At 34.5% G+C, this 21,126-nt stretch overlaps 1 protein-coding gene across 5 annotated transcripts in view; it reads left to right on the forward strand.

The window, feature by feature from the left end:
- Positions 1-21,126, forward strand: part of LOC121371392 (ryanodine receptor-like) — a 129,535-nt gene that overhangs the window by 93,489 nt on the left and 14,920 nt on the right. For 4 of the 5 annotated variants that reach the window (XM_041497252.1, XM_041497253.1, XM_041497255.1 and 1 more), the window contains 16 exons: positions 331-419; positions 967-1,095; positions 1,551-1,655; positions 2,364-2,445; positions 3,282-3,352; positions 3,729-3,794; positions 4,529-4,608; positions 6,078-6,239; positions 6,644-6,800; positions 7,541-7,639; positions 9,524-9,606; positions 12,755-12,790; positions 15,443-15,643; positions 16,555-16,746; positions 19,147-19,294; positions 20,682-20,770. In XM_041497252.1, the coding sequence (XP_041353186.1) occupies positions 331-419; positions 967-1,095; positions 1,551-1,655; positions 2,364-2,445; positions 3,282-3,352; positions 3,729-3,794; positions 4,529-4,608; positions 6,078-6,239; positions 6,644-6,800; positions 7,541-7,639; positions 9,524-9,606; positions 12,755-12,790; positions 15,443-15,643; positions 16,555-16,746; positions 19,147-19,294; positions 20,682-20,770 (1,789 nt within the window). Of the gene's footprint in view, positions 1-330; positions 420-966; positions 1,096-1,550; positions 1,656-2,363; positions 2,446-3,281; positions 3,353-3,728; positions 3,795-4,362; positions 4,443-4,528; positions 4,609-6,077; positions 6,240-6,643; positions 6,801-7,540; positions 7,640-9,523; positions 9,607-12,754; positions 12,791-15,442; positions 15,644-16,554; positions 16,747-19,146; positions 19,295-20,681; positions 20,771-21,126 lie in introns of all 5 variants that reach the window. The other variant, XM_041497254.1, reaches the window with a different exon arrangement.

Here is a 21,126-nt window from a genome sequence, read left to right on the forward strand (position 1 = left end):
TATATTACTACTTTCAGAAAATAATTGTTTCAGTTAATATTTTGACTCATAAGGGTAATAAATAAATTAATTAAGATTTATATATAAAAGTATAAGTATTATCTTTGCAGGTTTTTAAAAATTATTTATTTTATGTAAAACCTTGAATGAATATACTGGTAATCATTATCTATAAAACTAGTCAACAATTGCCAAAATTCTCACATTAACCAAATGTGACCATATGAATTTTAAAAATATTTTAGAATAGATATTAATTAATTAATATTATGTTATGGTCAACAAAACTAACAATGCAGTAAAGATAATATTAATATTTTAATATTTCAGAATTCCAGAACTACCTCCGAACTCAGGCTGGTAACACAACAACTGTCAACATCATCATATGTACAGTTGACTATGTTCTCAGACTTCAGGTAAGGAACATGACAATAAAGAAAGACTACACCTTATTTTTTGATAAATACCGCTGCTGATTGCATTTCTTTCTTACGTGGCCATCTTACAATACAGCCAGTACAATACAGCCATTGGCAATAAATGAAAACTGAGACCTCACCCTGCAATGTCAAGTAACCACACTTGCACATACATTTTTTTCTCAGATTCCAACATTAAGGCATTCACATTTCCTTATATCTATTAGAAAGCCCTTAAATGATGAAAATTGGAGATTGCAAAGTGTAATAATTGTACATTTTTCAGATGCTGTAATTATTTCCTAAATTATTACATGAGTTGTCAAATACAGTATTTTAGAATAATTTATAAACATTACATTATTCCATATTCATAACAAACTTAAGTTTTCAAAATAATTATACCATATAATACTTTCCAAGAAATAATAGTACATTAGCTATAATCTTGAAATAGAAGTAATATTTTGGAGCTATAAAGCATTTTTGAGAAATATAGCTATATTTAGCTGATCTTTCAAGGCTGTCTGTGTTTTTCTTTCAGGAATCTATCATGGATTTCTACTGGCACTACTCTGGTAAAGATGTCATAGACACAGCTGGTAAAGACAATTTCTGCCAGGCTATCAAAGTGGCATCACAGATCTTCAACACATTGTCTGAATATATTCAGGTACTACAAAGTATACAACTGAAATTGCATAATTGAGTGATACTAAACATTCTTTAGCTTATTGTTTTGATAAAAGGTAGTACATATAATGCAAATTCTTCAGTTAGTGTTTTAATATATCAATACCAAACAGAAAGTGTGAAGCTCATGAAGAAAGATGAAATGTTCTGTTATGGATCTCTAGGGGAGTAGCAGTTCTTCTGAGGACGAATACCTGATAATGGATTATAGAAACAATCACAACTTTGCCTAATATCCTTTCAACTCTGTCTAGTTCAGAGATAAGATTTTGATAATGTAATATGCTTTTGTCATTCAGATTTGTATTATCAACTTTAGATTAAGTCACATTTAAGATAGTATGATTTTCAAGTGCTAATACATAAGGTCGGTAACGATGGTCAGAATTGTTTTCTAACTATATAGGTGTGTAATAATTAATTGATATGTTCCAGGGTCCTTGCTCCCTGAACCAACTGGCTTTGGCACACAGCAGGCTGTGGGATGCTGTGGGAGGATTCTTCTACATTTTTGCTCACATGCAGGACAAACTTTCCAAGGTAAAGTGTAAATTGTACAGAGGGTCTTTCATAAATGTTGAGAAGCTATCTTGAAATTCTTAAGACATTTTGTCTAATGATATTGTGTTAGTTACCTATGATAGGACATAAAACTAGATAATTTTTTCAGTTGACATTGCATTCATTGGTCATTAAATAAACAGTGAGCCGTACCATGGTCATTAGTGCAGCTAATTATGTTGTTTTATATTGTCAGCCAGTTTCTTAATTAATTAATTAATTCATTTGAGGTTGGAGTTAGCTCAAGCAGTATAGCGTTCACCATGGGAGCTACCTTCTCGGTGAACCCATTGGATATCCCCCCCCCCCAATAAACTTTGTCTGGTATATTAAAGGTCATGATATGTATTGTCCTGTCTGTGGGAAGTATATATAAAAGATCCCTTATTTCTAATGTAGTAGGTTTATTCTGAAGATCATGTGTTAGAATGACCAAATGTTTGATATCCAATAGCCAATCATCCATTCATTCAGTAAGTCAGTCAGTCAGTCAGTCATTCATTCTTATTCCAATTATGTTCCCATTCCCATTAATTAGTCTTGTTTGTGTGGTTAATACTTGGTAAACTATCACAATCTTTATATGGTGTACAGTAACCTTAAACTGCCATCTATTTCATCTTGGTACATGATATATCTGTTTACTTCTGTAATTTGTATAATGTTTGTGCATTTCATGACATTTAGGACCCTGAACAACTTGACTTGCTGCGCGAGTTCATGAAGCTCCAGAAAGACATGATGATCATGTTGCTGTCCATGTTGGAAGGTGAGCTTGCATGTATCTGTTTTCACTGTCTCTTGCTTCTATTTGGAATAATTTTCTCACTAATTCCTTGTAGTCAGTCAAGTAGCCTTACAAGTATTAACTAGAATTAAGCACTTAAAGGGTGTATACTACCAAATCAAATCCCATAGATGACAATAGTAACATATGTGGCTAAAACTCCTATCTGCAGCGTATAAATCAACATAAACGCCACGGATATAAATACTACCACCCCTCACACTTAAAATGAATCAGAAACAATTGGGGGTCAAGCTGCTCGTTTCTGAGATAATGGGTAGCATCTATGACTACCCTAGTTCCGCACAAAATTCGAGTACTTTTTTTTACAGGTACCCCATACATGTTTCAAGCACAAGGCTACTTGACACATTGGTACTAGATGAAATAAAATTGCATTTTTCTTTTACCCAGATGAAACTATTATTTTTAACAATCAACACACTCACATTTATAACCAATCACAGGACTTGTGGTGTTCACTTCTCTATCAAAAGTTTGGTGCACCTAGAACTTTGACCCAGCCGGAAGTTATTTGGTTTAGTACTACCTAAAAATGTTAACAGGTTAAAAGGAAAAGTTTTTATTGGGTGTAAACAAAATACAGTGGAGTCAGTCTAAACTGGCAGTTGTGTAAACTAACAAAAACATGGTGCCATTGAGTAAAAATTGCTTGAGTGAAATATGTTTAATTCAACACTCTTTGTATATTATTTATAGACACAAGAAATGCAGTACAATAATTTGACAGTGGAGATCGGCTAGTTAAGTTGTTAAATTTTGTGTTCTGATCTATATACATTTCATATCTTTCTAAGGTAATGTGATGAATGGACCAATTGGAAAACAGATGGTGGACACATTGGTAGAATCAGCCAGTAATGTTGAGGTTTGTTGAATAGTATTTTCCCAGTATTTTTATAAATCATCTGGCATATGAATATTTTGAAGGTACAGACATACATTTAATCCACAGTATTGTTCAAACATTTTTATGATCTGAAATAATTGAATTTTCATTGTTCCTACATACTATAACAAAGATATGTTAATGAGTTTATACCATTTTACCACTATCTATAATAGAATGTAATTAATCATAATATAGTAACATTTGTAGTAAGGTACATTTAATATGTTATTTAGCAGTTAAGTCTTTGATGATCATAAATAATTATAGACATTTTTTGTTTATTTACAAATTATTGAGTAATTGCAGCCTTTTACTTTTACCACTATTTTATGTTTTTTGCTCTTTGTTGTAGATGATTTTGAAGTTCTTTGACATCTTCCTGAAAATGAAAGACTTGACTACATCAGAAGCTTTCTTGGTAAATTTTTGTTAAAGTCAGAATCATTAAAATAAAATAAAACTAGGGATTTGTTTTCATTAATAAGCACATGGAATATGTTATTATTGTTTAGTCATAACTGTGTAGTTCCACTATACACAATCTGAAGAATCTGTAAGCCATTCATACTGTTCACTTTTTGTCCAAAATAACTAATAAAATAATATATCTTCTTCAGAAACAAATTGAATCAGTATAATGGATACTAAATTCAACCTACACTGGTCAAATACAGAAATCAAATTTGTGAATGTAATATTCCATATTTTTAGGAATTAACGTGTCATTTTGTCCATACATGTCATATGCATTGATGATATTTAAAATTATATAATTACATACATGTTTTCCCTCATTTTTGAAACTGTATATTGTTACCTGCAGGGTGTTTATATTAAAAAAATTATAATAATTTTGTTGGAAAGGCTTAGAAAGGAAACAACAAGATACATTTTCTTTAATAACTGATAGCATTTTTTTCATCACTCTATTAATAATGTTAATGTTTTAATCTTGATTTGAATTCTTATATTAATGCTAACAAAAGGAGTTTGATACCAACAAAGATGGATACATTTCAGCTAAGGAATTTCGAAAGGCAATGGACAGCCAAAAAGCATATTCCAGGTTTGTAATAATAGCATAGCATATAGTTAAATACACCTTTTGACATATATATTATTGTATTTTACTATATTGATACTTTACTGTAGGAATTTGATACAAATAAGGATGGCTGGATCTCACATAAAGAATTCCGACGGGCTTTGGAAGCCCAAAAGTTCTATTCAGAGTAAGTCGGCTGCATGAGGCCCGTGTTTTCCCTAGAGTGATCACTTTGTCCCTTGAATGATGAATTGCTGTTTCACATTTTCCATTTGCACACAGACATATTACAGTCAAATTGAAAAAAGAATTAATTTAACAAAATGACATTTAAAAAAAAGAGAAGTTTTATTAATTTATTTTTTATTAATTTAATTCTATGCTTTAAAAGTATCAATGGCTATTTTGTAATTAAGTCAATACTAATGGAATATTAAGTAATCACTAATATAATGAATATTGTCCGAGATGCATATGTCACTGAAGTTAATTATTTAAAAAACATCATTTGGCTTTTAGTGGTAATTTTAAAAATTCCACAATATTCTGGGGTTCATCTTATAAAATTGATAATTTCAGAACAGATGAAAACTTATACATTCTTGTTTGTTCTGGTCACTCTATTTCCCCCTTCTTTAACTGGTTGCATTATGCCTGCTGTATCCTTCAAACATAAACCAAAATCCCATCCAACATCAACAGTGGATGATTCATATTCTCATTTGCCTTCCAGTTGTGTGGATCAACCTGTTTGAACCAATTTTCTTCACCTTTTTTAAGTGAGTTGGGTGGGAGGGATAACTATTTATTTGAGAAGTATGTTAGTGTATTTGAGATAATAGTTCAAAGACTGATTTTTGTTTTATTGCCTGACAGAGTGGCTCTTTGTTTACTTATAATAAATCTCCGTTTTCGTGTGATGTTTTGAGTGATTTCTTTTCATAATGAACTACTTATTTTTTTACCTTTATTCACAATTATTTATTTTAATAATTCACTTACAAATTTTGTGTAACATATTATTCAATATCAAGTTTAAAGCAAAAGTCTGACATATTGCAAACAAATTAGACATGTTATAGTCTATTGAGGTCAGGATATATCAGATTTAATTATACCATATTTTATTGGCTATGCTGATCAGTATATATGCTCACAACCTATATTTAAGCTTCATTTTTCATTATTCATTAAAAATATTTAAAGTTGGTGAAACATCTTCAACCGTGGCAATTATGACCTCAGCAATTTACAATGTCATGAAGCTTGTAGAAGTGTTTTCAAATTTTCACTGTGTTTATTTTGCCATGGAACTTTCTGTTTTCTGTCACTTTTCTCAATTAATGTTTTTTGTAATACTGACAAATTAAATTCTTCTCTTATACATTAATCATAAAATTGCTGTGAAAAATGTGATAAAGACTTTATTTTTCATGGGATATTTTTGCCATGGCCATTTTCTTAATTGCCTAGGTTGAATCTTGTGGTGCTTCATATTTTAATTTTATCATCAAAGTTTTACTATCTCATGCACACAAATATGTCTAGTTTGCCTGTTTTAAAGCCCACAACCACTTCTTTACAGAAGTCATGTTCAATGGCCTCTAATAAGTTCATTCTCCTTAAACATATAAATTTTTTCTTCTGTTTTGTTAGAGAAGAAATTGAGTACATCATGATGTGTGTGGATGCCAACCATGATGGAAAGGTTGATTTCCATGAGTTCACAGATCGGTTCCACAACCCAGCTAAAGACATTGGTTTCACCATGGCCGTACTGCTTACCAACCTGTCAGAACACATGCCCAATGAACCAAGGTTTGATGTTTACACCATAACAATTTTTGTTTATTATTTTATTGGCAATGCACAGTCTTTACGTTTTGAAAATTGTATTAAAATAATTCATATTAATTTCATAGATACAATTTAAATTTTATGTCAGAAGTTTATAAACTTTTTTTTACCAATTCTTGCTATTATTGCAGCAAGAAAATTAGAAAACTAAGAATTATGAATGACATGCTTTAATAGAACTTTATAATAATTGAAAGATATTTCCTTATGCTTTTGGCATATTCATATATTATGCATTTGAGAATGGTGGTCTTTTGATTTGCCATTCCTGATGTGTTGTATGCTTTCTTTCTTAACTTATTTTCATGTTTATATCCAATTAAGGTTCAAGCACTACAATTCTTAGTTGTAATTTTTCTTTTCAGACTGGAGAGACTCTTGGAGAAGGCAGCTAGTGTGTTGACATATTTCCAGCCATATCTTGGTAGGATTGAGATCATGGGTAGTGCAAACAGAATAGAAAGAGTCTACTTTGAAATCAAACAGTCACATATTGACCAGTGGGAAAAGCCACAAATTAAGGTATTTACTTTTGTCCAAGTATATGGTACAGTGTTATAAATTTTAGAGTATTCTGTGATATTTCTATTTGTAAGGATATTTGCATTCTCTGCATTATTTTTATAACACTAAAGTTTAGACTGTTGTTTGAGGCCAATTTCAGATTATGTTACCTATACTATAATATCCAAGGCTTTTTAACAGTTTCTGATCATTCTGATTTCTTCACCTCTTTTGATCTGCACTGCTGACAAACATTCTTTGTACTTGATGCTGCATTTTGCAAGAATGTTTTTACTCCTACATGTAGGAAAGAAATGTTTTATTTAATGATGCACTCAACACATTTTATTTACGGTTATATGGCTTCAGAGCTCCTACATGTAGGTCTGTCAACTATCATTGTACAATTAGTATTGTGCTAAATATTGTGTACAAAGATGAATTCTATAAATGCAACCTCAGTGGATGCTGTCATCTTTGCCACTTAACAAAGAAGTGGCTGTGTACATGGTAGCTGTGTATAGTCTTGGCTAATGAGTGCTGGCTGTCTAAACAACAGTTGTTTTGGGTTTTTTGTTGTTGTTTTTTTAATTTGGGATGGGGGTCAGAAAGCCTAGTGTAAGGCACTACACTCCATCGAAACTTTCCTGTGTGAAGCATGGGTTACATGAAAATTGGATAAGATTTTGTTTCATAAGTTAGTTAAAACCAAGTTTTATTTTTAATATTTCTATAATTATATCTTGTGATTGTCTCAGGAGTCAAAGAGATCATTCCTACACAGTGTGGTCAATGAAGGGGGTGACAAGGAGAAGCTGGAAAGCTTTGTCAACTTCTGTGAGGACACAATCTTTGAGGTATGTTTCAAGGCAAAACCGTATTAGCTAAAATTTAAAAGTTTGAAATATTTAATTAGTACTGATAGTCATCACTGTCATGTTTAAATAGTTATGTGTATAGTCTTGTACAAAATATTTTATTAGTAAGACATTCTGCAGTCAACAAAAGCAGGAAAAAACCCATGTGGAATAATATGCTATTGCTTCAGGCTTGTTATATATATGTATATATATTACTCAATAAAATTCAGTGTCTTGTACATAGTCCCAAGTATGAAAGAAGAAACATTTGTCAACAAATGGGAAATTTATTTCATTAATTGTAAAGTTGCTATAAATATACATTTCACCACAAACCAGAACAACTAGTTAAGAAGCACAAGCTAAAACATATCTTAATTATGACTATTATGTGATTTAAAAACACAATTTTTGAGTATTGTATGTGCTGTCCTGTCTGTAGGAAAGGGCATATAAAAGATACTTTGCTGTAATAGAAAAATGTTATGGGTTTCCTCTGAAGACTTGGCTACATGTCAGAATTACCATATTTGACATCAAATATAATAGCCAATGATTAATAAATCAATGTGCTCTAGAGGTGTCATTAAAGGTAGGGTCAACTCAAACAAGAGCCTTATGTGTTGGAAAGATGCATACCCGGACCACCAACACATACTGACACTTTAGCAAATGAAAAACGTGTAATTTTAGAGTTAATAAAAAAACATGATTATTCCTGCTAACTGTGGGCAGCCATTTTGTTTCGTTTTTGTGACGTCCGGTGGGATAGCTTGGGGCGAAGTGACGTCAGCTCCTGACCGTCTCCTGTATGTACAGTGTAAACAAAAGCAGTAATTTTCGACAAGGCGCTTCTCTTTGATGAACCTGACTTGTAAAACAGCATAAATGACATAATAATATAATAAACTATTTAACAAAATATATTTCAAGTTGCATTAACGGAACAAAATGGGGTTATAGGAATTTTCTCTGTTAAATAATCCAAAGCAAAAATACACACTATTAGGCCTATTGATATGCTACGTTGGAGCAAAAACGACAACCCATGATACCCAAGTGATAATTTTCTTTTCTTTGGGAGTACGTAATTGGTCAGTTCTGTGGTTTTAGATGGAATAGTCTACTTAATCAATAGTTTTACAGAACTATTTACAGTAATAAACCATGTCCATTACAATTTTAGGGTTGACAGTTAATATTCCACAATACCGGTATGTATTTTTGTGTCTAGACAGCGTCAATTAATTGGCTCGTCTGGTTACCAATCAAATACACACCTGCCAATTAGGAATCACAGGTAGAAGCGACTAACGGCATAGACCAATTAACTAAGAAAACACTCTGTGTATCATTTCAGTATGTATGTTAATGCATGGGCAAAACATTGTTAATTGTTTCGCCTTATTGTGTAGCCACTTTGACAATAGTATTTTATTTTGTATTAAAAAATAATATATGTATATATTGATATACTTATTGCTGGCTTACTGGGATGTGTATTATTACAGAACATTGCAATGCATGACTATTTATCATCCCGCAAAAACCAGGTAGATTGTGTTTCTCTAGTTCTAAGGCTCATTCCTGACATTACATGTTAAGTATTACGTAACCACCAGCTCGCCAGAGGGCGTATTCATTGAGAAGGTACAAAATGGCTGCACCCGTTATATATAATAGCCATCACATTTAACCATTTTATTAATTAACTATACGATTATACATATTGATATTAAGCAATAATGTGCATTATATATCGTTGAATATGCATACCAGGCCAAATGCCTTAATTGTCCTCTCCTTTAAACAAAACAAACTTTAATTTTTGATTTTGTTATATCCTTACCACTGCAGCAGTCACTGTCATTTCTTTTTCAGATGCAGCATGCAACAAGTATCAGTGCTGAAGAGCAGAGGATCGCAGCCATGAGGAGTGGTGTTGGTATCAGTGGTGATGGAGGGTAAGTCGACACTTCATACGGTGAATGCTGATGACAAATACATGATATTTATGCTGTGTTGATGAAATTGTTAGGCTGGAGCTTTTGATGAATGGAGAATATACTTTGTGTATGCTGCATGCAATATGATTAGATATAGTTCAGTAGTGCAGAATATTTAATATGTAGGCTGTACAGTGGATTAATGAATTTTCATTGAAAATGAATGTTTATAGGAAATCAAACATACTCTTTAGTGCCTGATTGGTGTCAAGCATGTTCTAATTATGATATATGGTGTTAATTATAAGAAAAGATCCCAACAGCTTACACATATGCTACTCTTTTTTTATGTATAACAAATGGTATTTTTAAATATACCTGACAACAGACAGGATGGCACAAACCATGATCTTTGATACATCAAGTGAAAAAACACTTGGTATATCTATTTATATTTTCATTTATTTGAAATACACAACAAAATTTGGTCCACTTTATGTTTAAAACAGCACTTCCTATTGACCAAGTGGTAATCCTCCTATGGCGAAAAACCTGACAGTGATTCATAGGAGAAGTAAAAACATAATCAGAACATATTTATGCCTCTGCCGTACAGTATTGAAAGTGTTGATGATTTTGTCATTCAGATTTGCTTTGGTATATTTTGAAAGTACTCACAAGAATAGAAATGAAGCAGAATGCTTTAGTCTGTGACAAAGAGCTCTTCATTTTCTTTATTAAAAGACATTTAAAAACATCTTATGATATTGAGATAATTAAGTGGTAGCACATCCAGACAAAATCAAATATGCCAAAGATGTTGCATTCTTCCGTACAGTAGCCCAAAAGACCATTTTAATTGACACCATGATGTAAAATGTCTCACCTAACCTGAAGATACCATTGCAGCAATGAGATGTTATGATCACCTAGTTTGACATTTCATGAAAAGAGATAAAAGCAAACATTTAGAAACCAAACAACCCTAGCCTTGTGCAGTTTGATCGTAGTTGCATTTTGTATTTGAAATAAACTACTGTATGCCATGGTTATATGTACTCACTGTTTCCAGATTTGCATCTGTTATATATACCAGTATATATACAACTTAATTTTACTGGCCATGAAAATAGTTTTTCCATGAAAATAAATCCACAGTATTTAGTAAAAATTTTGCTTTAGAACTATTGCTTTTATTTACTTAATCACTTGTTAGTTTGATTCTTTAGCTAACACAAATGTAATCTGCTTCTGGTTTTAAGCAATGTATCGATGCTGCAATTTCTACTAGTATAAGCAATGCTTTTTGCCTGTATTCTTTCAAAATATTTGCTTTGAGAGTTAACTGCTTAAATTTTTATTTGCTTCACTGATGTAACTTTTACTATAACAATATGTTTTATGATGATGATGATAACTAGTTTAACGTGCCCATATACCACTAGGGTTTCGAACACGCCCATCCCGAGCCTGACCTCCGATAAGATCGGTGGCCCGACTCAGGATGGAGGGGGGAAGGGGGGGTTGAAAATGGGCAGAATTTTGAAAATAGCAATTAGTAAAAAGGTTAATAGAATAAAAAATAAAAATAAAAAGGTTACAAGCCAAAAAAAATAAAATTGACTGCTCGGCCGAATATTTATATAATTTGGAGCATTTTAGAAGGACAGTCCAAAATTAAATAAGAGAAAGAAGAGAGGATCGGACTATTTAATAATATTAAAAAAATGAAAGAAGTAATTTCGACATAAAATTTTGAACGCAGATCTAAAAGTTTAAAGTCCGATCAATATGTCCACGCGAGTGGCTTCGTTAAGGCCGTTTGACTACGGCGTGCTGATGAGTGGAGTCGCGGCAAAACGGGGGATGAAGCGCTTCCATTTCTGGTGTTGTAGATGGCTGATGACGCTTCCGTAGTCGTCGCCGAAGAGAGCCTTGATGATCTGATGAATGGTATGGCTATCCATTTCGCTGATCAGGATCGCTTGGCGGTAGACATCTCTTCGGCGTTGAGTGACGACTAGTCCCACCTTGCCGGTTGGAGACTTGATGGAATGCAACTCAAAGTCGCTTCCACCAGGGAGGTGATGTAATTCCTCGTCCAGTGCTCCACCCAACAGCATTGCCTTGTCCTTGGTGTCACCCTGGATGAACTTGTGGAAGCTGGATCTGATCTTGCCGATCTGTACTTGCCAGACAGCTTCCAAGTCCACAGGGGCTGGAGGTGGTGGTGTCTTGGGTGTTGAAGGAGGCCGGGCCTTGTCTGGTTGGTCGCTCGGCTGAGCAACAGCCTTCCTCTTTCCAGCGGCAACTAATCGGGCCTGTGGCGTGGCACTTGGCGGTATCGGAGATACTGGCCAGTTCTGCCTAGGCCACGTGACGGTCGGCGATGGAGGGTCGTTGGGTGTCTCACACACCGCAGTGTTGAGAGGATCCCTGTCGTCTGCCGGCGGTTCCCTTGGGGCTGGTCATGTCGGCTCAGGCTGGGCTGGGAGCGGCGTTGCAGAAGGGACCGCTGCTGGCGGTTGAGCCGCCAGCTTTGGTCTCCCCCCCCCCCCCGTGCCGTTTCTGGTGCACTCTTCCTCTTCCTCCATCTCCTCTTCTTCGTCGGGGTAATCACGTCACCATACACTAAGGTCACGGAAGCCCGTGACCCAGTGTATGAGACGCGATATTCCAAGAGCTTCCCATAGCTGCGTATAAGTCCCCCCAGGTCGGGGGGCAAGTCGAGAGCACATTCAGACACGTCTGTTCTCATCGCGATACAGTAGAGAAGTCCTCTGTTTTATGAGAAAAACTGGTTCGTTTTTTTCTTCTAATATTTGTAAGTAAAGACACCATAGTATATAATTCAAAATATGTCGGCGAATGAATATATGTAACATCCAGTGACATTAAGTTAATTAGTAATTGTCTTTTTCTTGATATTGCACTGTCTCACAAATGTATATATAGCACTACATTGTGGGCTTATGTCTTGTTGTCCTTTGAAGTGGAGGGATGCATGATTACACTGGTTTTATAATCATGTTATAGCTTTGTATAAAGGTCACCTTTAGTCAGTCATGTCAAGAAATATGACTTTGGACTTACTACCAGTATTCATTTTGTTTTAATTCAGATAAGTTTCTGATATCTTTGTATCATCTTTTGATACTTGTTTCAGTGAAAAAGAACAAACGAAAAAGCTTCCTAAGAAAAGGTTACTGTAACTTTCTGTTATTGGCATCCAAGTTGAGATGAAAATATTATGCATTCATTGATATATATATATTTATACTAACTGCACTAAAATGTATATACATGTATATATATATATCTGCCTTTTTTGTTTAGTGTAGCTATGTTCAGTAATAAGTATATGTATTTACAAACTGAACATGAAAAGGCATTAAAATTATTTCATAATTAATCTACAGAGCTCAATAGAATACTATTAATTAATTTGGTTATGAATCTAACCTTTTGAATTAGCTGTAGCTTGCTATTTATTTACACCAGTCTTTAACCTGCAACATTTTTTTCTACTTGAATTTCAAAAATAAAATTGTTCAAACAAACAAGACAAAGGCAGGGGGTGGGAGAGACACATCATTAACTCCAGGGGACCATTGTGAAGGTCAATGACAATGCAGCAGAGGTTCTTGGGATCCCTCTCTAGAAACAAGTTTGGATATTAGGTGATCTAAAATGCCTTGTTATTCAAGTGGATGTCTATGAATATAAGGTTCAAAATTAAGAGACACAAACATTTTTGCCTGCATTAAAAACATTGTGAGGCACATCCCCCACCTTGACCTCCCTCTCCCACTTCTCACACCACTGGTTTAACTAATACAAATAAATATATATATAAATTAGGGCATGGTACAAAGCATATATATCATACTAACATAGCTAGATAAATGTGTAGCTAGTTAAATATATAGCTAGTTAAACATAAAAATTACTTGAGAATGACAATTTTACCGTTATTAAAAAGTGACTGTTATAGTACACAGAGATACATAGAAATAAAATAAATGTATTTTGTGTTCCCAAAAACAATATCAGTACCAAAATGTTTTTTATACAGGTACAAGATGTATTTTATTAAAAGTATGGTCTTGTGAATAGTGTTTTAGTCTTTTAATTTGATATATGTGTATACATCTAAATTACAGCTGGTTGTGATTAAATAACATGGGTATATCTTTATAAACTGCTATTAATATACATGGGACTTTATTAAAATTTACTGTTCTTAATATATTTACTTGATATTTGTTAATATTTAAAGAAACAATAATCTTGGCAATGAATTAGTTTTGATCTGAAAAAAGAGGAAAACCTCATCTTGAACCACCATCTGTATGCATGTGTTATGTTTCAACTTAATTTGCTTTACTCACAAATCATTATTAAACATACATATAACTTTAAAGTTGCAGACCCTAGTTTTAACCCGTGAAACTGGACACCAAGTTTAGTTAATCTACAAACCTGTAACTTTGCACACCACCATTAATTACTCCATCCAGTTCAATACAATTTCTATGTTAGAATATATTTTGTGAAAATTACATCAATATCAAGAGGGTCATGTGTTTACTTGTTTTAGGGAGTGCTCATGTTGACTAGTTCCTTGCTGCTAACAATTAACATCATGTTGCTGTTACAGAAGTGGCAGCATACTACTTGCACAGTTATTATCAGTTAGTACTAATTATAAAAAAGTAACTTCAAAACAGAGGTCAACCTATGTGTAATCATCAAAGAAAGATTTCAAAAGGCATTTAAAAAACCCCAATTATTAGGCTGCTACAAGATTGGTAATAACATAACAAATGGTGGTGTGGTTCCTGTAACACATTTAGATAAAGTTACAATGGAGAGAAACAAGGAAATACCCGTAAACAACAGACTAGAACTTGTCTCCATAACTGTTACTTTTCAGAGATATATTCATTTAAAAAAACAAGTATATTTTGTGATATTAGAAACACCAGGATGACCAGAAACACTTAGGATGTATGGAGATGGATAATTTAACAATAAAATCTAAGTCATGCTTTGATTTCAGTTATAAAAAAATGTTTTTGATAGTGAAAAATATGCTGTAGTGGTTAAAATTAATTAATTCATTTATACTTATTTCCGTGCTTATATCTAATTAAGTTCAAGTACAGTGTTTGAAAACTAGGGTCTGTCATTTTAACATACTCTGAGCATGTTTGAAAATGTTTATAATGTTTGAAATAAATCCTATTAACTATACTTTCCAGTATGTAATATACACTGATTTTGCTTTCCAGGATTTGAATGTAATGGTAAATTTAAACTGACTTTTCTGTGTTTTGTTTTATTTAGAACAATTGTATGCTCTTTAAATTCTGAGCAAAAAGAACTTGATGGCTTGATAAGGTAAATCAAGCTTGAATGGAGTTACTTTTCAGTTTATAATATCATTGTAAGTAGCAAGTAAATAGTTAATAATTGTTGTTGGTTATTATTATTATTATTGTTGTTATTATTATCGTTAATATTTGTTTTTATTATTATTAAAGTTTTGTTTTAGTTATACAAAATCAAGGAAATATTTCTGAAATTATTAAACACCTTCACTGCTTTTGACTAGCTGACCACAGTTTCTAAATTTTACAAATATTTTAATAAAACTTTCACTTTTCAAATCAGAAACCAAATTAAATTTAAATTTTTATTTTTTATTTAGCACCCTCCCCCCCTCCCCCAAATCTTCATTATTCATCACACTTGGACTAAAATGATTCCATTACCTTTCCATTCTATGTGATAACTTCTGGAATAGTGCATATATGTCTTTTATTGTGAGTATCTACTGTTTTTGTTGCAGGATGCTTGAGCCAGTTATCTTGACCTATCGATTCATCAAGGAGAACCTGTCTGCCTTGCTCTCGTTCTTGACCTGGTCAAACATGAAGAAGACCTACAAGACTGTGAAGCGTATGACGTACTGGCAGCTGTTCCTCGCCTCCATCAAACTCTCCTTCAAGATGGCCTTCCTCCTGTTGACTCTCATCTTCCACATCATCTGGTGGGTGCTGTCTTATAAACTATTACTAAATATATTAATAAATGTTTATTTATATCAACTTAAGGTTCAAGCACCTTTCCTTTTGAGAACATAATATATATTGTCATCACCACACATCTGCATTCTTCACAGAACTTTTAGCTAGAATTCATTTTCAATAATTGTATTCAACATCACCTATAGTCCTTCCCACAGGGAATGCTGGGTTTTCATTCTTTGGAATTTACTACAAGTTATTTATTTCTGAGTCAATAAATTTGTAAATTACACACAGAAATAGTATTTTTTGTTATTTCCAAAACACTTTTACATTTTTTCTTACATCAAACCAAACTAAAAATGTTTTTATAGAATGAAGGGATGGACAGTAGGCATGTTTTCTGGTTTCTTTATTCATTGATTTTATTTTAAAGTGTGTGTGTATTTTTGTGCTTATATCCAATTAAGGTTCAAGACCACTGTTCTGGACACACACACACACACTTAAGCTATTTGAGCTTTCTGACCAGGATAGAGATTAATGGTTATTTGTCAGTAGCTAAGGAGAGCCAAGTCAATCTAGTGTCCTGAAACATCCCCATTGTGCCATTGAAACTCACTCTGTGTTGGAGCTGATACTGGGACCCGAATCCAACATCTGCTAACCTGAATTGCGATACAATTGAAGCCCGTTTTTATTAAACTTGCAAACACATCCAATAAATGAATGGTGAATCCGATATAAATCATGTAAAAGCAAATGACATAGATACATTTGAATGACCAACTGACATCCATTTAAAATATTTGCCATCTCTCAAGCCAATTACGTATGTTGTTCAGTACATGTTGTTTTGTTTTTTGTTGTTAATGTTGAGATGCACAAGCTGTATGTTTAATGAATAGTCAAACATCTTGTGTGTTGTTTACAGGACACTAATGAAGTTCTTCATCAACATGATGATGGGAGATAAGGAATCTGAGTTGACGAAGACAGTGGAACCCGCACCTCTGCCAGTTGGGCCGCTAGCTCTGGGGGCTCCCATTGTTGGTGTGTATTCACCGGACGATGGCAGGGACCTGAAGCCACCCATACCAGGAGATTCTACCATGGATACAAATCAGTAAGTATTGTTCTTCCTTGTTACATGCCAGGGACCTGAAGCCACCCATACCAGGAGATTCTATCATGGATACAAATCAGTAAGTATTGTTCTTCCTTGTTACATGCCAGGGACCTGAAGCCACCCATACCAGGAGATTCTACCATGGATACAAATCAGTAAGTATTGTTCTTCCTTGTTACATGGCAGGGACCTGAAGCCACCCATACCAGGAGATTCTATCATGGATACAAATCAGTAAGTATTGTTCTTCCTTGTTACATGCCAGGGACCTGAAGCCACCCATACCAGGAGATTCGACCATGGATACAAATCAGTAAGTATTGTTCTTCCTTGTTACATGCCAGGGACCTGAAGCCACCCATACCAGGAGATTCTACCATGGATACAAATCAGTAAGTATTGTTCTTCCTTGTTACATGCCAGGGACCTGAAGCCACCCATACCAGGAGATTCTACCATGGATACAAATCAGTAAGTATTGTTCTTCCTTGTTACATGGCAGGGACCTGAAGCCACCCATACCAGGAGATTCTATCATGGATACAAATCAGTAAGTATTGTTCTTCCTTGTTACATGCCAGGGACCTGAAGCCACCCATACCAGGAGATTCGACCATGGATACAAATCAGTAAGTATTGTTCTTCCTTGTTACATGCCAGGGATCTGAAGCCACCCACACCAGGAGATTCTACCATGGATACAAATCAGTAAGTATTGTTCTTCCTTGTTACATGGCAGGGACCTGAAGCCACCCATACCAGGAGATTCTACCATGGATACAAATCAGTAAGTATTGTTCTTCCTTGTTACATGGCAGGGACCTGAAGCCACCCATACCAGGAGATTCTATCATGGATACAAATCAGTAAGTATTGTTCTTCCTTGTTACATGCCAGGGACCTGAAGCCACCCATACCAGGAGATTCGACCATGGATACAAATCAGTAAGTATTGTTCTTCCTTGTTACATGGCAGGGACCTGAAGCCACCCATACCAGGAGATTCTACCATGGATACAAATCAGTAAGTATTGTTCTTCCTTGTTACATGGCAGGGACCTGAAGCCACCCATACCAGGAGATTCTATCATGGATACAAATCAGTAAGTATTGTTCTTCCTTGTTACATGCCAGGGACCTGAAGCCACCCATACCAGGAGATTCTACCATGGATACAAATCAGTAAGTATTGTTCTTCCTTGTTACATGCCAGGGACCTGAAGCCACCCATACCAGGAGATTCTACCATGGATACAAATCAGTAAGTATTGTTCTTCCTTGTTACATGCCAGGGACCTGAAGCCACCCATACCAGGAGATTCTACCATGGATACAAATCAGTAAGTATTGTTCTTCCTTGTTACATGCCAGGGATCTGAAGCCACCCACACCAGGAGATTCTACCATGGATACAAATCAGTAAGTATTGTTCTTCCTTGTTACATGCCAGGGACCTGAAGCCACCCATACCAGGAGATTCGACCATGGATACAAATCAGTAAGTATTGTTCTTCCTTGTTACATGCCAGGGACCTGAAGCCACCCATACCAGGAGATTCTACCATGGATACAAATCAGTAAGTATTGTTCTTCCTTGTTACATGCCAGGGACCTGAAGCCACCCATACCAGGAGATTCTACCATGGATACAAATCAGTAAGTATTGTTCTTCCTTGTTACATGCCAGGGACCTGAAGCCACCCATACCAGGAGATTCTACCATGGATACAAATCAGTAAGTATTGTTCTTCCTTGTTACATGGCAGGGACCTGAAGCCACCCATACCAGGAGATTCTACCATGGATACAAATCAGTAAGTATTGTTCTTCCTTGTTACATGCCAGGGACCTGAAGCCACCCATACCAGGAGATTCTACCATGGATACAAATCAGTAAGTATTGTTCTTCCTTGTTACATGCCAGGGACCAAGTTCACAAAATCATAAATCTCTGGCTGGAAAACTGATTCTGTAAGTTTGAACTGTACAGGTAATGAATTTTGAAATACAAATAAACCATTTTCTTTTGTCCTTTCTGTGATATGACTTTTGTAATGGCGTAATTTTCTATGTGAAATAAATTCCAAAAGTATAATCAGGTATTAAACGGCTAACTGTAAAAGTTTAACTTAAGATGCATTGTGAATTTGCCTTCATATGTATATATACATGATTTCCAAATAGAGTAAAAGGAGGGCATTAGTTTTGGAAATTCATGTGAACCTAATATTCTTCTTTGGAAAAACCTTAATATTTACTCATGTTATGGCATTTTATTGAGGTACTAAGGTGTTCCTAATTTTAAGAGTACATATTAACAATATAATAATAATTATACTGCTTGCACATATTAGAATGTTGTGAGTGTATTGATATTTGATTTTTCTTTTTTTTCAGAAACTTGATGAATGGAGAGAAGTCTGTTCCACCTTTATCAACAGCTCCACCAGGTAGCAGCACCACAGATACATTTATTCCAAATGGTACTGCAGGGGAAACAACTCTTAATGGTGTTATTGGACAAACTTCAACACAAACTACTGAGGTATTCAACTAAAAATATGTCATGCATATGATGTTATTTGGTGGCAACCTGATTTGGCTGTTTGTCAGTGAATATCTATATATTTATATGCCACAGATTTCTCCATAGAAACAATACTGTAAACATATTCAATGGAAAACAAAAGTATTCAGACACGTATTTTGTTATAAATTGTGTGACTAACTTTAATCAATGAATGCAGATGTTTTTTTGGTTTATGCAAATATGAATCAAAAGAACAATGTACACACTTTGTATGTGGCACCATTGATTTGCTGATTGGAGGTTATAACCTCTCGTAAAATGTAGATCCATGATATAATATATACAGTGAAACCCCTCAAAACCGGACCCTCAGTAAACCGGAATTCCCTCAAAACCGGACGTTGTACACGGTTCCGTGATTTGCGTATCTTTTAACACTAAAATTTACCCCTCTAAACCGGAAACCCCTCTAAACTGCACCGGACGAAATTATCCGGTCCCATTGTGTTCCTTTAATGCAAATTTTACCTAAAAAAACTGGACGGTCACACCGACGTCAATCATTACTGCAATTCTTATACTTTGAATACCCACTCAGCCGATAACATGATTGCGTACGCAGAGCTAATTACATGTATGCATGCCACAGTTTCACTGTTGTGCAGTTGACAAATACAAATTAAGGGATTAATTAACAGCTTTGATGTTTAAATAACTGGAGGAAACACATGTCCTCCCTTTATTCTGAGCTCAATTGTTACAAAATTAGATTAACTTACGAATTTGGTTGAGCTCCTTTTCATAGCCTACATGTACATCTCACGATTACTGCAATGAATGGCAAAGCAACTAGGAATTTTAATTAATTTTTCCAATTGTTTGAACCCATTTTTAAAAAAAACATTTTTTTTTATCTTTGTAAAGTTTATTTAACAAAATAAAGAGTAACCAAGAGTAAAATTGAATGGCTTGGTTTGGTGGAAAATTTGTCAACAGTGTTTCATTTTAGTATTTACTTTGGACATGTTGGGATGTCCAGCAAACGCCGCCATGTTGAATTATCGCTTGATGATAAACTTAAAATAATTCGAAAGTGTACCTGGGTTTTTTTGTGCAGTTTTATTAGTTACTATATCAGTAGAGAACACCAACCAACAAACGTTTTACCTCAATACTGAAACGTCTGTAAACCAGATACCCATCAAAACCGGACTTTTTCCTTGGTCCCATGGCTGTCCGGTTTTGAGGGGTTCACTGTGTATATATATATATATATATATATACACACACACACACATACATACATTTCCTTTATCTTAAGTTAATGTTATCTATGGGACATTCACTGGTATTACACTTGATTGGTTTCCACATACATTAATTGTTGTATTTCTAATTTTAGGTGGTTCAAGAGAAAATAGTTTACAAAACTGATGCCCCTACTGTTCCTATGCAGGCTACACCTGCTGTTCAAACACCGGAACTGCTCAGGTTAGTTTAGATTAACTTTGAAACTCCTCAACTCAGAAAAAGATATGCATATTTTTAGTCTTATTCAACTTACCGTACTAGCACAACAACAATGCTATACGACCCTGAGTTATAACCTCCACTGCAGAATTATCTCCCCTTGCCGGATGTATAACCTACACCCGCACATGGGTCGACCGTATATCCTTGTTTTTGATTCTGCAGTCCTCCATTGCAGTCGTGTTCGAGTTCTGTAGTAAAATTTTTGTCAAATTGTTAAATAATTTGTAATTTTGTTTTACTCTGTCATACGAGGTCTTTTGGGTGATTTACACAGGGGGGGGTTAATGTCTGACACGGCTTCCTCGGGCTCCAAC

Source organism: Gigantopelta aegis, chromosome 4 (genome assembly GCF_016097555.1).
Source record: "Gigantopelta aegis isolate Gae_Host chromosome 4, Gae_host_genome, whole genome shotgun sequence".
Classification (NCBI taxonomy): Eukaryota; Metazoa; Mollusca; class Gastropoda; order Neomphalida; family Peltospiridae; genus Gigantopelta; species Gigantopelta aegis.